We start from the raw sequence: 15,788 nt of genomic DNA, 5'->3' as shown, positions 1-15,788 counted from the left end.
TTAAAACCTACAAAACAACCCTAATATTAAGATAATCGGACATTAACTGGCTGGCGTACTGTTCTGGGAGGTCCCAAACTAGATGACCCCCAGAAAGGGGGTGGGGGTCCGGAAAAGTTGACACCCATCATTTTCTCATAGTTTGGACTCTATAGAACCAGGATCTGCAAAAAAATCAATTTTAGCACAAAAATCCTACGGGAGCTGTTTTTTGGACGCATCGTACCACACTAGAAGTACAGTTGGCTACTTGAGTTGAGTACTTAAGTTTACTTTCCACCATTGGGTCACTTCTTGACAATTTTGCACTGAATGTTGGCCTATATTAAATATCCAGCAGATGGCGGCAATGCAAAACTTGGATGCCAACGCCGTAATAACACTATCAAGTAAACTACATTTCCCAGACCGGACCATTATCATGTAGTCTGGAGTCCGACACACATTACGCAACGAAAATAAATACAGAGTCGTCACTGTGTTTGGGAGCTCTGTCGACTGCAGTGTTGAGACAGCGAGAAGTGACCCTAAACTTGTAAGTTGAACTTTCAATGTCAACATCTGCCTGTTAATGTTTTGTTTATGAAAGTTTGCTGTGAATATATTCGGCTATTAGAATAATAAACGTTCAGTCTGTATGACAGTTTACGGTCTACTTTCGGTTTCTGATTTTATGAACGTTTAATATAACTTTTATAGAAGTCCCTTCAAGCGACTTGATGACAGACATAACTACGTACAAGTGTGGGAACGAATCTATAAAATAGGCCTACATAAGTTACCGGTAATTTTTCATAAAGTCCCCTTTTTAATCTCCGTGACTTCACATTTTTAAGAGAAAGTGAAACCTAAGTGATCAAAGATCAACATTTGTCTGGCTTCCTGACTCACCGTGTGTTGCACCTGTTTATCGTCAGTCAGACAGACATGACATGTTGTTGCATAGAGCCGCGGAGGAGGAAGCGTCCTAAGTGTTTTGATTCTTTAAAACACTGGTTCGCAAACACTGGGTCGGGACCCATTTGTGGGTCGCGGACACATTTATGTGTAGGCCTACCTTCATTTTTGTTTTTAATTATTTCAAAACATCATGAATAACTAAAAAGTAATTTAATTAATATATACAATAAAAATCTAAGAATTCCATAAATTAGAAAACTGTAAAAAAATGTAGATCTACAAGCTCACAACACTGTGTGAAGAAATACGTTGTGAGGTTGTAGATTTATTTATTTTTTGGGGTTTTGAGCTGAAAAGTGTTATAACCACTGTGCTTTATAATATGTTCTTATAGGCTAGTTATAGGTCAGCATGGAGAGCTGCAGTGATGTTTCAGTTGTGGAACCGTCTGCGACCTACTCTCTGGTCCTCTTCCATGACATCCCTCACACATACCCACCGTCCACCGGGGTGACATGCCAGTACACCCTGACCGCTGGCTTCCTGCCCAATACAAGAGACTGGGTGGGGGTTTTTAAGGTAAGGGGGAAAAAACACAATGTAACTCAAGGGTACATGCATGGCATACCTTTTGTCATTACCTGGGATTCTATCCTATTCTAGCCGCAAATTGCAACACTAGATTTTTTTTTCTTTTTTTTTTAATCTGATGAATCTAGGATTGCAATACCTCCCATAGGGATTCAATGCATTTAAAAAAATGCTATCTGATTGTATTAAACAACTTCAAACTCACCAATATTGCGACTATGGAAAGCTTGAATTATCCTCTTTCTATCTGCAAAGTGTTTGTTTCAGAAAAATCCACTGTACATGTTATTATGAGCTACTTTCTGTCAGGAAATTCACTTCAGGTGATTATTTTTTCTAAGTATTGGAGTTTGGAAGCGCTTGTGGGAAATCACTCAATGGTCCTGTGTACCAGCTGGTTCTAAATGTCACATAATGCAGGAGGCAGTGGGACGTTGCGTTATTTAAGACAAGGGCTTCCAAAGTAAAAAATAAGAAAAAAACAAACATGCTCGGATTTCTTGACAGAAAGTAACTCATAACATGTCTAGTGGATTTTTCTGAAACAAACACTTTGCAGATAGAAAGAGGATAATTCAAGCTTTCCATAGAGCAGCAATGTTGGTGAGTTTGACGTTGTTTAATACAATCAGACGTTTTGATGCATTGAATCCCTGTGGAAGGTATTGCAACCCTAGATCCATCAGATTAAAAAAATTAGCTTCATGAAGTACTACTTATTGTATCAACATATTCTACCATACAGATTGCCTTAAAATAAGGTTTTAGATTAGGTCTACTCTGGATTGATTGCTGTAATTTACAAATTGATCAATTAACACTGAGGATTTACTGTGTATTCTACTTTACTAGTCCCTGTCCTTATATATATGTATATACAATATACATACAAGAAAGAACTATTTGGTCTGACTCAAGTTTAAAGGCCTTTTCCACTGTACAGAAGAACGGTTCTGAGCACGGCTTCCATTTGCGCAGTCTGGCCCGCCACAGATTAAACATGGGCGGACCGGGTCCCGGTAGTGCTAACCATGCTGACACATACAAGTGTGCTCAGCAACCATGAAACCATTTAATGTTGTCTTGCAGGTAGGGTGGAGCAGCACCAAAGACTATCATACATTCGTATGGGTAGAACCGTTCTCAGATGTGGAGAGAGAAGAGCCAGTGAAAAAACAAGTGATCTTTAATGGTACAACCTGTTTCAATTTATGTTTTTATTTTACCTGGGATTGTTTCCGGTTCTGTGTTACGTTATGGTACTGTAGGCCTATCTTTTTTCTTTTTAATGTGATAATGGAGTGAAGTTCTGTTATGGGGTGGCTTTGCAGGAGTCAGTGTCTGAGGCTAATCTCTCTTGTGCCTCCACTAATATTTAACTTTATTTCTGTTAGAGTACTATTTGCCAAAGGATGATGCAGAGTTCTACCAGTTCTGCTATGTGGACAGCAGTGGTCAAGTGAGAGGAGCCAGCACACCATTCTGTTTCAAACTTCCAGAGGAGCCAAGTGTGGACTGTAGCCTGGAAACTGACCTGCTGGTGATCACAACACAGGTTGGTGTTACGACCCTTTGTTTAGGGGTAAAAGATTGCAACATAATAACTAAAGAAAACAGCTAACTAAAGACACTCAATCAGAAGAACATAATATAACAAATCAAAAGGGTCAGAGTTTCTAAAGTCTTTCCTAAATAAAGACTAAAGCAAAGGTTGATTTGAGGTGGGAGGACAGAGGGATCGATTTTGTTGCTTTTAAGCTGACAGTCCTCCACACACAGTAGTGCTCTCAAACTCAAGTATCTCTCATTGCACCTCAAACTGAGGCTTTATAAACCGTTTTCCTGGGCGCTTCCCCTGTAAAGTAACTTGTAGCCTACATTTACTTAAGTACAGTACCAGTACCAATTTTGAGTATTTGTACTTTACTTGAGTATTTCCCATTTTCAATAATTTTACTTCTACTCCACCACTGGCTGCTGTTTGCACCGCAGCAATGCAGGAACAGATATTTCCAGGGCTGACTGTCAATTGGCAATCAGCTCTCCAGGCTCCACTACAACTCTTCACCTTGCAGAAACATAACAAAATACAAGTAATACAAAGACCAAATAATAGAAACCTATACACACCAAGTAAACAAATATAAAATTACGGATGGCTGTAACAGAATGGTAGAATGAATGGCTATCAGAAAGTCTGATTTTATAAAGTGTGCATGGTTCAACAGGGTTTATAAGTCATTGGAAGCCGTGGCACGGCAGTGATCTAAATAAAGACTGGTCATTGATGTGCTCATGATATCAGTGATATTGACAAAGAAGTTGTACTGGTGTATCGATTCCCAAAGTGTTGTGCAAAAGAAAACTGTCTGTGATGAAGAGAGCACATTTGGATCTCAGCTCATGGACAAATAAAGTGCTGTACTGACATGTTGTTTATTTAATCCAGGAGCAAGTTGAGCAGAGTGCACGGGAGAGGGATGAACTGCAGAAAGAGGTGGATCAGATGAGATTGCAAAATGAGAGCATAAAGAGCGCTCTTATGGAGAAACAGCGAGAGGTCGACCACCTGAAGGTCTGTTGTGCTTCATACAACTTAATATAACTTAGAGATCCTTACTGGGCCACTGAATGAAGTTATTACTTAGGGTTAGGGTTTTGCTGTATACACATTGTTTCACAATTATAATTGGAGATGACACCCATGTGTATTTAAGCAAGAGCAGTTTCCATCAACTTCTTTTACACAAGATAATTACTTTGCACAGGAGCAGCAGGATGGGAGTGAGCAGGAAAGAAAGGAACTTGGCGAAGAGTTGAGTCAAACAAAGCAACAAAACGAGAGCTTAAGAAGTAATCTGAGGGAACAACAGCAAGAACTCGACCGCGTCAAGGTACGTCTTCGATCAGCAGTCCATACCATGTGTACAAGAATAAACATCTAGTCTGAGCATCTAGAAACTAAAGTGATGTTACGTTTCAGGAGGACCTGATCCAAAAGGCCCATCAGCTAGAGCAACAAAATAGCAGAGAGGAGGAAAAACTGAGTCAAAGCTTGAAGTCAGTGGATGAGTCACAGAGGGAACAGGAGGTAATGCCAAGGGTGTTTTATCTCTGCTTTGATCCAGAGCTACCATCTATGTGTGTATCTTATGAAAGTGAATACATTGACAGAAAGATTAAAAAAAAAAGGTTGATGTACCTTATGCAAGTTAATAAATTGACATGAGTAGCCACAGTTGAAGAGCCAGAGATGGAGAGAGTGATGGAATGAGTGAGTGTGTGTGTGCGCGTGCGTGCAGTGTGCGTGCGCATCCTTGTGTGAGTGAAAGGGAATAAGGATGAGACACAAACCTCAAACTGTTCTTCAGTTTTGTTTTTGATAATTCATTTACTTTTCAAATGGTGTATGTAAAATAAGCCTTGGCTTCAGTTTACACAATTTTCAATTAGTAGCCTCGTAGCTCTGGGTAAGGGGCTAAGGGTGAGATTTGGATATTTTTAAAATTCAATAGCAGTCACTTAGTAGAAGTTGTGCTTCCAGTTCTTAAGCTACTGAAATTGAGTACTGTGTCTGTCTGTCTGACTGTCTGTAGTCTGTACCATTGACGCATTCACTCTTGCGTTACACTTGCAGTGTGTGACACAAGCAAAATGGCAGAGGTGTGAATATGGAACACAATTCGTATGTTTGCACAGGTTAAGCAGAAATACGATCGAGCTGTGGTGAAGATCAATCAACTGAAACAGGAGCGAGAGGAGCTAAATGGGAAGCTCGACATCCAAAGTGTGGAGATTGCTGAGTGAGTTACAACTGAACAAATAGTACAGCATCTGCCTGTGTACATGTACAGTATCTCTCTCTGAGACACAAATTGTACAATGAGAAGAAAGGGTGACAACATTGATATGCCCCTACACCGAAAGTATCTCTAATGCTCATTTCTGCGTTTTCAGGCTAAAACCCAAGGTGAGAGAGCAAGAACGAGAACTGCTCAAACTGAGAGATGTTATTCAGCTCCTACAGGTATCTAAGAGCTGTTTTAATTTGACCGTATAATCAACAATGTAGGAATAAACATCTAGTCTGAGCATCTAGAAACTAAAGTGATGTTACGTTTCAGGAGGACCTGATCCAAAAGGCCCATCAGCTAGAGCAACAAAATAGCAGAGAGGAGGAAAAACTGAGTCAAAGCTTGAAGTCAGTGGATGAGTCACAGAGGGAACAGGAGGTAATGCCAAGGGTGTTTTATCTCTGCTTTGATCCAGAGCTACCTTGTATGTGTGTATCTTATGAAAGTGAATACATTGACAGAAAGATAAAAAAAAAAAAGGTTGATGTACCTTATGCAAGTTAATAAATTGACATGAGTAGCCACAGTTGAAGAGCCAGAGATGGAGAGAGTGATGGAATGAGTGAGTGTGTGTGTGCGTGCGTGCAGTGTGCGTGCGCATCCTTGTGTGAGTGAAAGGGAATAAGGATGAGACACAAACCTCAAACTGTTCTTCAGTTTTGTTTTTGATAATTAATTTACTTTTCAAATGGTGTGTGTAAAATAAGCCTTGGCTTCAGTTTTTTTTTTTGTTATCAATTATTTTTATTTTCCATAACATAAAATTAGAGACATACATATGAATAGAACAAGAAAAAGTAAAACATTAATCAAAAGAAAAATGCAATTAACAGACAAACACAAACAATAGCAAAACAAGAAAAGGAAAAGAAAACCCACCCACCCCCTTTCCCCGGACCAACACGGAATGTACAATAGTGCATGCCTGTGCTAGGCTGTTACCACTATATAGTGATTTCTTGAATCATAGCCTTAAGCTTATCTGCAATGTCCGACCACATATTAATGTTTTCTTCTTTTGCTCCGTGTAACCTTGCTATCGACTGCTCTAAATATACTATATCTAGAAAGGTTAAGGCCCACTGGCGAAACGTTAACGTATGAGGAGGTTTCCACCGCGTAGCTACCATCTTCTTCGCCGCCGTTAATCCAGCAAAGAAGATGCGCTTGCGTATATTGTTTAGTTGCAACTGTGAGACGTCATTTAATAAAAATAAAGAAGGAGAAGATATGATATTAATACTAAAAATAGTTGAAAGTTTTGAGGCAACCATATTCCAGAATGACGACACATTTGGGCATTCCCAAACCATGTGAAGGAAGGTACCAATACTATTTGAGGCGCAGAGAGTGCGCCTTGGCTTCAGTTTACACAATTTTCAATTAGTAGCCTCGTAGCTCTGGGTAAGGGGCTAAGGGTGAGATTTGGATATTTTTAAAATTCAATAGCAGTCACTTAGTAGAAGTTGTGCTTCCAGTTCTTAAGCTACTGAAATTGAGTACTGTGTCTGTCTGACTGTCTGTAGTCTGTACGATTGACGCATTCAATCTTGTGTTACACTTGCAGTGTGTGACACAAGCAAAATGGCAGAGGTGTGAATATGGAACACAATTCGTATGTTTGCACAGGTTAAGCAGAAATACGATCGAGCTGTGGTGAAGATCAATCAACTGAAACGGGAGCGAGAGGAGCTAAATGGGAAGCTCGACATCCAAAGTGTGGAGATTGCTGAGTGAGTTACAACTGAACAAATAGTACAGCATCTGCCTGTGTACATGTACAGTATCTCTCTCTGAGACACAAATTGTACAATGAGAAGAAAGGGTGACAACATTGATATGCCCCTACACCGAAAGTATCTCTAATGCTCATTCCTGCGTTTTCAGGCTAAAACCCAAGGTGAGAGAGCAAGAACGAGAACTGCTCAAACTGAGAGATGTTATTCAGCTCCTACAGGTATCTAAGAGCTGTTTTAATTTGACCGTATAATCAACAATGTAGGAATAATTACAACTTATAGACCTGTTAACAGGTGTAATTACATCTGTTGAAATGCTTCAGAATTAAACATACATGAAATCATAATAGAGGTCCGCTGATTGGATATGGTATTATGTGTGGTCATTTGTTAGAGGAGAGTGGTCCGTGGCAGATCATGACTTTCTCTTCTGTTCCCTTCACAGGCGGACCTCCAGAGCAGTGAGAAAGAGAAGGAGAGACTCCATGTTGAGCTTCGTAGACTACATGAGCTAACACACAACGTGGACGAACTGAAGAGAGAAAACGCGGAACTACGCAGGAGTCAGCAGGAGACGTTGCAGAACATTCCAGACGAAGACATGAAGGTGGGCACTGGGCACAAATTCGCAGAAGGACCTCTTTTCTTTTTTTCTGAATTCAGTGTTGATGAGTTACCTTGTCCTGATGTCTACATCTAGGTGCGATATGAGACCTTACTTAACCAGCTACAGGAAGCTCGTGCACAACTGTCCGACGAGAGACAGTTGTTCAACAGCGCACAGAGACAATTGGAGCATCTGGACAGAGAGCTGCTTGACACCAAGGAACAACTAGATGGCCTTGCATTATCATCTGATCAGTCGAAACGCTGCAGCAGCAAACTAGAGGTGAACTTTCCGATAATATGTAGGCCTCAGTTCAGATTATTGAATATAGATTCTCTTAACGAGTAACAGCAAACTGTTGAAGCAGATCTACTATCTTTACCTTTTTTGACTGATCTCAGGTCTTAATGTTTTATTGTTGTTTTTAAGCTGCGACTCACAGAAGCGCACAGCATCATTGCAGAGATGAACGTAAACACCACTGAGATGGACAACAGGATCACGATTGAGCAACAGGAGAAAGAAGAGCTAGAAAGACAAATTCGGGTAGATTTTCTTTTGTTTATTTAGCAAGGGGTTGATTGATTGAAGACTTTATTAGAAGTTTGCTTAGGAAAAGGTATAGTTTCATGACGGTACAGTTCACTGCTACAAGGTCAACTACCATAAAAGGAGATCCTACCTCAGGAAAGAAAAAAAAAATAGAATAAGAAATAAAATAAAAACAGTGCAAAGAATATATATACAGTAGGTAAATACAAAGAAGGGTCAGGGGAGGGTAAGGTTGGGCTAGGTTTGTTTTTACCAGTTGTGTTTAGTCAAAGGGTCACTTCCTGATTTTTAGCTCATCTTTGTTTGTCTGTGTGTTTACCGTGTCAGAATCTCGAAAGAGATAATGACCGCCTTGGCAGAGAGTTGGCTGAACAGATTGCCTCTGCCGCTGACTCATTATACATGCAACCTTCAAGCCCTCATGGCTTCTCACCTGAAGCAATCACAACTTCCAGCCAGGGGCAACAGCAGGACACACTTCCAGAGTCTCTCCAATATGATGAGGCCCTATTTGAAACAATAGGTAAGGTTGAGGAACCTGTTTCAGCTGAATTTAAAGCCGTAGTTATAGTAGTGCAACACAAAAATGTATACATTTGTTTGTGGGGGGGAAATATGGTTGAAAGTTGATTAAAAAAAGAAAGAAAAAGTAAATATTATATTGTGATATCAAGTTCCTTTTTCTTTATTTGCTCCATTGACCAAATTACAACTTGTTTTCTTACAGGAACCATTGCAGATACAGAGGAAGAGGTACGTCCAGACATGTCTTTCAAACAAGTTGGGTTTTTGATACATAGGGTGCATCCAAATAGTCTAAAATGACATCCTATCTTTTTCCTAGCATTTTTCGCTTGACTTGTAATATCATGACGTTGGAAAGAAAGATTTGAAGGAGAATTCATAAGGACTCCAACTGCACTTAAGCACTATTTAACGCGACAGTGTATGTTAGGCCAGGTTGAAACTACAATGTTCACTGTTTGGTAATAAGTCTATTTGAATGCACCCTTAGTCTGAGCAGGAAAAGAACTGTACAGACTCGGAGTCCCAGCCAATCCATGTATTTTAAGATGTTATGTAAAGTAGTGGTCCCCAACCTGGGGTTCCGCAGAGCATTTGCTGGGGGTCAACAACAACATGCCTCATGAAAATGATACGATTATTTTGTTTATGTGCTCCTCAAGCCGATCTCCAGCTGCTATGGCTTAATGGGTAGTTGAAAACAAAAAACAAACATAACAGTTTCTTTTTTAAATTCGAATTAATCGGCTAACCTGGATACAACACTTCCAGCCACTATCAATACAATTTAATGTGGCACAGAAAAGACAAATTCATTACAGTATGTTAACAGAAATATGGTAACATGATCATTCTTGAACAAAGAGTTACCATTTAAACCGTGTATTTATTTGACAAGATTCCCAAGGGTTCGGCAATATGCCTCCTGTTTTTGTTCTTAATATATTTTCCAAAAATAGCCGGCCTACAATCTCACAATGCAGTATTTGTGTTGTGACACGTTGTGGATTTTTGCCAAATCTTAGCCCCAGAATAGGGATGCTATAGTTAAAAAATAACCCCCAAGGTGCATTGCCATTAGATATTCATGATTAATACCAAACCGTGTCTGCTGTTTACAACGTACAGTATGTGTTTACTCAAACTTAATCTATCAGACACCTCTTATGTTACCACATATGACCGGCCCTCTCTATTTCAATCCCAGGAATCGTTTGTGTGCCGGCACTGCCAGGAGACTTTCCCAGGCTTTACACGGGAGGAGAGGGTGCTGCATGAGCAAAGCCACCAAGTGTGTCCTTTCTGCACACTCATCTGTGACAGCATGGAGCAGTCTGTGTTTGAGGATCATGTGTACAGCCACGAGTTGTAGGAATCAGACTTGGGTATAAGGGAATGTCTTGTGTGTTCACTTCCAAGTAGGTTTCAATGAGTCATGATTAAGCAAGAATGAGAATTTATAGCACATCTCTCAACCTGGCTCATGGCAATTAATGCACTGTTTATGGTGAAAGGAAAGTCAATATTACAGGGAGAGCTTAAAAAGTATGCATCACAAACAATGTACATATTCAATATGGCTTATTCTACAAGAATATCACTTTTTGGCTTATGCTCAGAATACAATATCTTAACCACAGCTCAGAACATGTTTTTATGGAAGAGAACAATACTGACACTTCACAGTTCATTTTCATTTAAGTGCTGCTTTATCTAAAAAAGAAAAAGAAAAAGTGCAATCAGTCTTTTGAAAATAACTTTAATGAATAACTTTAATGATGTAACAAGTTGGTATTCATTATGAGACGGTAAACCCATGTATTAAACCCCACCAGTCTATTATACTGTATACTAACACCACGGCTGTGGTGACCACAAAAAGAAAAACTCATCGCACCCCTACAATGCAGCTGATGTAATTTTGAAAATAACGAAACTGCAATAAAAGATAACAACAGCGTGTTCTGACAATGTAATGTTACTTAAAAGTTCACTTGTTGACATGTTAATAGATCATTAGTCTCTCGAGCCAGACTCTTGGCTCACATAATTTTCAAATGCTTCCGCCTAAACAGTCTGTGCAATGGAAGTGCTGAAAATGTGAAACTGATTCCCTGCCTATGTTTCGTCTTTGTATTTGTGTCAATTTGTTGTAATGTAATTCAAGTTGATCAAAGCATAGAGCTTCCTGCCTAGCAGAAATATTTTAAAGATATTGATAATATATGAACAGATGACAGCTTCCATTCTTGGCTTTCAGGAGGTAGTTACAGCCTCAGTCTGTACCATTCAGGTATTGTGAAATAATTGTATGGCTTCGAAGACTGATAGAAAATTTACCAATTCAGATTCTGTTTTCCCTGAACCCCTTATAATATGTGTGCTTGCTGCAGCATCCACTTCGTGGCCTTAAGGGAGGAGCTGATATAGCAGGATATCCTTGGGTCCACACATATGATTTGGGGGAACTGACCCATACAGACCTCCTCAGGTCCATGAAATCAGACTCATTCTGCCAGGCACATTATTATCCCTCCAGCAAATTTTCACGTACAGTGACTGTCCAGAGAATCAGATCTTAGGGTGTCATCTGATTGGCCTCTTCTGGTGTGACATCCCGGGAAGTCAGTTCAGAGAAGAGAGCAGGCAGCCAGTACTGTGGTTCACCGGCAGCTTGAGAATCCAGCCAAGCCAACCCCTCTTTCAGCAAGTGATCCTGGGAATATAGGAAGACAATGGCCAATAAGGTCTTAAGACTGAAAACAAGTATTATAATTACAGTACCTCAATTACCCTTTTCACACTTACCAGGACATGAGAAGCACGTTCTCTCTCCCATTTTAGATTGTCTGTGATCTCACTCACTGTAACGTAGCCCTTCTTCTATAGAGGGAAAAAAAAGAAGAATATATGTATATTACCAAGATAACACATACTGTATATGGCAGTGGTTCTCAAACCTTTTCAAGTCAAGGACCCCCAAATTGATAACTATTTGGTGCAGACCACCAACTGAAGTGCCAGGGATCTCCATAAGAGAATTTGCCAACATTTTTCAAAAATAACTACAAGCTCACAACACGACGCGTTATGAGCTCATAGATCTGCTATCTTTGAAAATTAAAATGGGGCTTAAGTGTTTTCAAGTGTTAATAATTTAGCTGGGGACTCCTGGAACCTCCCATATCAAGGTTGTACATGGACATATTGTCTATCAAATAGAAGATACAATTTTGAATTTACTGCCAAACCGAAGACATCATTTATATAAAGAATTGGTAAGTGTAAAAATAAGGCACATACCGGTAACAGAAAAGTTTCCAAATCGGAAATGTGGATGCTCAGGATGTAATATGTCAAAAGATGCCATACTTTTGCTAAATCAATGGTGGTATTTGAAAAGGGTCCTTTTAAATGCACCTCTTGGAGAAGAGCGTTACCTCGGCCAGCTGTAGAACTACAGTGTGATCCATGTTGAGCTCTGCAGGGACAGACTGCACCAGGTATGAGTCTCCGACGGGGATCATCCCAAAGCCGTTGCCCATGGCTTTCAACTTCTTTATGGCTCTCACCAAGTCATCTCTGGAAAAGCACAAGTCAGTTTAACAATCATGCTATTACAGACCTGGTGTTTGGATATTTACTGAGACAAGCAAAACCCAAAAGGTATAAAATGAAATTATCAGTTTAAATTCATATTTGTAAAGACTGCTCTCATGTAATAATGATTTCTCACAATGGCAATGACACTCACTGGCTGACATCCTGAGCATATTTCCCCCTTCCCTTCAGCACTCTGTGATGGAGTTCATCCAGTGTAATAAGCCCTGAAAGGACACACACACACACACCCCTTTTATTCAAACTCAAATTAATAATAAAATGTACTATTGTGTTTTACATTAAGTACAGTAAGTCGTTTACTGTTCTAGATGTAGCAAAATTATAATCTCAAACCTTGGTAGGCATATTACATGATGATACAGGGTTCACTTAGAAAACAGATATTAACTACTTCTTTTTCAATATGATTGAAGTCTTTATACTTTTGCATGAAACCATGATAAATTAACTCTGAATCATGAATCTTGGTGCCTTCTTGTTTTACGGTACTTAATATAGTGCTGTGATAAACTGCTCCATATCACAATGATGCAAAAGACAGAAGAAACTAACCACCATTTCTGTGTTTCAGGGCAAGGCACACTTCAATGATTTGTACACCCAACTCATAGTAGAAGTCTCCTACACCAAGCATCTCTGACCAAAAGCCTTTACCAGCTAGGAAAAACAGAGGAAAAACAAAACAAACATTTTGAGTGTTAAAAGTAGGGTGCAAAGATTATTCATAATATAATAACACTTTGTGAGAAAAGCAATTTTTCCAGGCTCCCGCTATATACATAATATTAAACATAACTAAACTTAATTCTCACAGGCAAGAGGATCGACCCCAATGGTGGCACACATTTCTTGAAACTGGACACGAAACTGTGAGCTCTTGCGGATCTCTTGTTTATGCTTGCTGGCAAATTCCTCCAGGTTAGACTTGAAGGTTTCCAGCTGTTTAGACATCTGAGGGAAAAAAAATCCATGTCAGTTGAAATATTTCCCCATACAGGCTAACACACCTCTAATGAATATCCAAGTACAAAACAGTGGACCTACCTGAACAATTTGATCTTCGGCAAGAACATTTCCTCTTTCCTTATACTTGGCCTCAATTAAATAAAACAAGAAAAGTTAGAAATGATGTTAACATTATTCCTGAAAATTAATACTGTATTGCCATTGCATGTTATAGCCTACCTCTGCAAGTTTCTTTTTGGCAATAGCTCCTGCACCAACCCCTCGCCGATGCATATTGTTACTGTAGTCTTAATACAAACAATATATTAATATACAAGATATTAACCTACAGTTGCATAATCAATTTCCATCTTTTTTTAAATCTAAACATTTTTGATTCTTGTTTTATTCAATGTCTACATTTTAGTTTCATGACAACATTTTATTTCATTGTATTATTTTCTTACTATTGCACATTTTTAATACTTAAAATTCCCTTTGTTTAAAATGTAACTGTATATACAGTACTTTTATCGGGGACTGACCATAAGTCATCTCATTAGTCCTACATTGGTTTGGGTTAGGTTTAGGGTTATAATTCACCAGGTTAGCATTCACCAGTTTCCGACTAATGCGAAGTCAGACCAATGCCTAGCCGCAAATTGCAACACTAGATTTTTTATAATCGGATGAATCTAGGGTTGCAATACCTCCCATAGGGATCCAATGCATCAAAACAGTTTTTGCTATCTGATTGTATTAAACGACTTCACCAATATTGTGGCTCTATAGAAAGCTTGGAATTTACTCTTGCTATCTGCAAAGTGTTTGTTTCAAATCCACAGTAGACATGTTAGGAGCTACTTTCTATCCAAGAAATTTGGTTCAGGTGATAATTTTTTCTAAGTCCTGGAGTTTGGAAGCGCTCGTGGAAAATCCCTCAACGGTCCTGTGACCACCTGGTTCTAAATGTCACATTATGCAAGAGGCAGCGGGACATGGCGTTATAGAAGACGAGCGCTTCCGAAGTTCAACACTTAGAAAATAAACCATGTCTGCTGGATTTCTTGACAGAAAATAAATCATAACAATTCTACGGTGGATTTTTCAGAAACAAACACTTTGCAGATAGCAAGAGTAAATTCCAAGCTTTCTATAGAGCCACAATATTGGTGAGTTTGAAGTCGTTTAATACAATCAGATAGCAAAAAACTGTTTTGATGCATTGGATCCCTATGGGAGTTATTGCAACCCTAGATTCATCCGATTATAAAAATCACACCCGTGTGAACTGAGCGGTGGTTTACCCACCAACTAGTCTCAACAGCACCCTCTTACCCACCAACCCCTCCCCCCCTGTGTGTGTGTGTGTGTGTGTGTGTGTGTGTGTGTGTGCGTGTGTGTGTGTGCCTGGCCTGAAAACAGCGCCCCTCCCTTAACATGTGTGGTCATAAAAGGTACTACACCACAGGCTTGAGGCTACATACAGACCCACCCACCCACCCACAAACAAACATACATACCTACACACACGGCCACGCTATGGAGACGGTGTGACCACCGCTCAAAAATCTAGTGTTGCAATTTGCGGCTAACCAATGCCTAGCCCCTCTCGAGACCCTACCATGGCTTAAAAAAAAAAAAAAAAAAAAAAAAAAGAAGCTACCCCGAAAGGAGCTAACCGCTAACTAACCAATGGCAAATAATAACTTTTACAGTACCCTGGTTACAGACAATACATGAATATAGCCGAAGACATTTCTAGCCTATGTTATTAGTCTCTGCGCACAGAGTGAATACCCAAGATAATAGGCAACTAATGTTACTGTAGTGTAGTCTGGTTGCACAATATGAATATACAAATTAATATAAACCAAACCTGCTAATGGTGTAGTCCACAAGCTCTGGGTTTTTACGTGACACTTGACACCAGAACGTGACCCCCCCGAACGTTATATCCAAAGTATAAAAGTCGGAAACATTCCCATTTCCAATAATGTAAACAGATTTACACTACACAGTATTTCAATTTTGTAGCAGTTTTGTTTCCTGTTATTAAAAAACCCGGAAGTAAAGTATATCGTTGCTGTATATGACTGTATAACACAAACAACACTGCCATCTGCTGCAGGGGCGATTGTAAGCAGGTCAGAAAAACTACTGGAATATTTAGAAGTGAATGCTTGCTACCACATAACTATAAGTGCGAACACATTGCCATGACATTTACACAATCAAGAAAAATTACAAGAAAACATTTGAAAGTCATCAAATGTGACGAACAAAGTGGTTCCACGGTTCTACTACCACACCTCAAGTGAAATTGAGTCTGGCCTGGTCTGGTGCACTCAGGAGTGAGACTGGAATAAAATGTGACTTTGGTAGTCTGTGCCTAACATAGTGTAGGCCTAGGCCTACATGTATTAGCTACAGTAGCTACATGCTTGTACA

At 39.5% G+C, this 15,788-nt stretch overlaps 2 protein-coding genes across 3 annotated transcripts; one reads left to right on the top strand and one right to left on the bottom strand.

Moving 5' to 3' along the window:
• Window positions 1-463: 463 nt before the first annotated feature.
• calcoco2 (calcium binding and coiled-coil domain 2) lies at window positions 464-10,728 on the top strand. Its single transcript, XM_080746897.1, has 18 exons — window positions 464-535; window positions 1,295-1,479; window positions 2,581-2,683; window positions 2,886-3,046; window positions 3,941-4,066; window positions 4,260-4,385; window positions 4,475-4,582; window positions 5,191-5,294; window positions 5,449-5,518; window positions 5,616-5,723; window positions 6,975-7,078; window positions 7,233-7,302; window positions 7,530-7,691; window positions 7,785-7,973; window positions 8,121-8,237; window positions 8,571-8,766; window positions 8,971-8,996; window positions 9,976-10,728. Exons 2-18 carry the CDS (start codon window positions 1,312-1,314, stop codon window positions 10,138-10,140), a joined length of 2,103 nt encoding a protein of 700 aa, XP_080603023.1. The 5' UTR covers window positions 464-535; window positions 1,295-1,311; the 3' UTR covers window positions 10,141-10,728.
• On the bottom strand, window positions 10,510-15,376 carry snf8 (SNF8 subunit of ESCRT-II). Of its 2 annotated transcripts, none has more exons than XM_080746913.1 (9): window positions 15,217-15,376; window positions 13,578-13,645; window positions 13,437-13,487; window positions 13,205-13,343; window positions 12,945-13,049; window positions 12,523-12,595; window positions 12,209-12,350; window positions 11,577-11,651; window positions 10,510-11,484 (listed from the first exon to the last, which is right to left on the bottom strand). In XM_080746913.1, the coding sequence occupies exons 2-9, from the start codon at window positions 13,629-13,631 to the stop codon at window positions 11,347-11,349; spliced, it is 777 nt and encodes a 258-aa protein (XP_080603039.1). In that variant the 5' UTR covers window positions 13,632-13,645; window positions 15,217-15,376; the 3' UTR covers window positions 10,510-11,346. The 2 variants fall into 2 exon arrangements, with proteins under 2 accessions (XP_080603039.1, XP_080603040.1); XM_080746914.1 differs by having other exon boundaries at window positions 13,578-13,638.
• Between the last annotated feature and the right edge of the window lie 412 nt (window positions 15,377-15,788).

This window comes from Nannobrachium achirus (assembly GCF_963921795.1).
Source record: "Nannobrachium achirus genome assembly, chromosome: 18".
Lineage (NCBI taxonomy): Eukaryota > Metazoa > Chordata > Actinopteri > Myctophiformes > Myctophidae > Nannobrachium > Nannobrachium achirus.
Note: the sequence above shows the minus strand (reverse complement) of the source record. Positions and strands in the feature narration are given on the sequence as shown.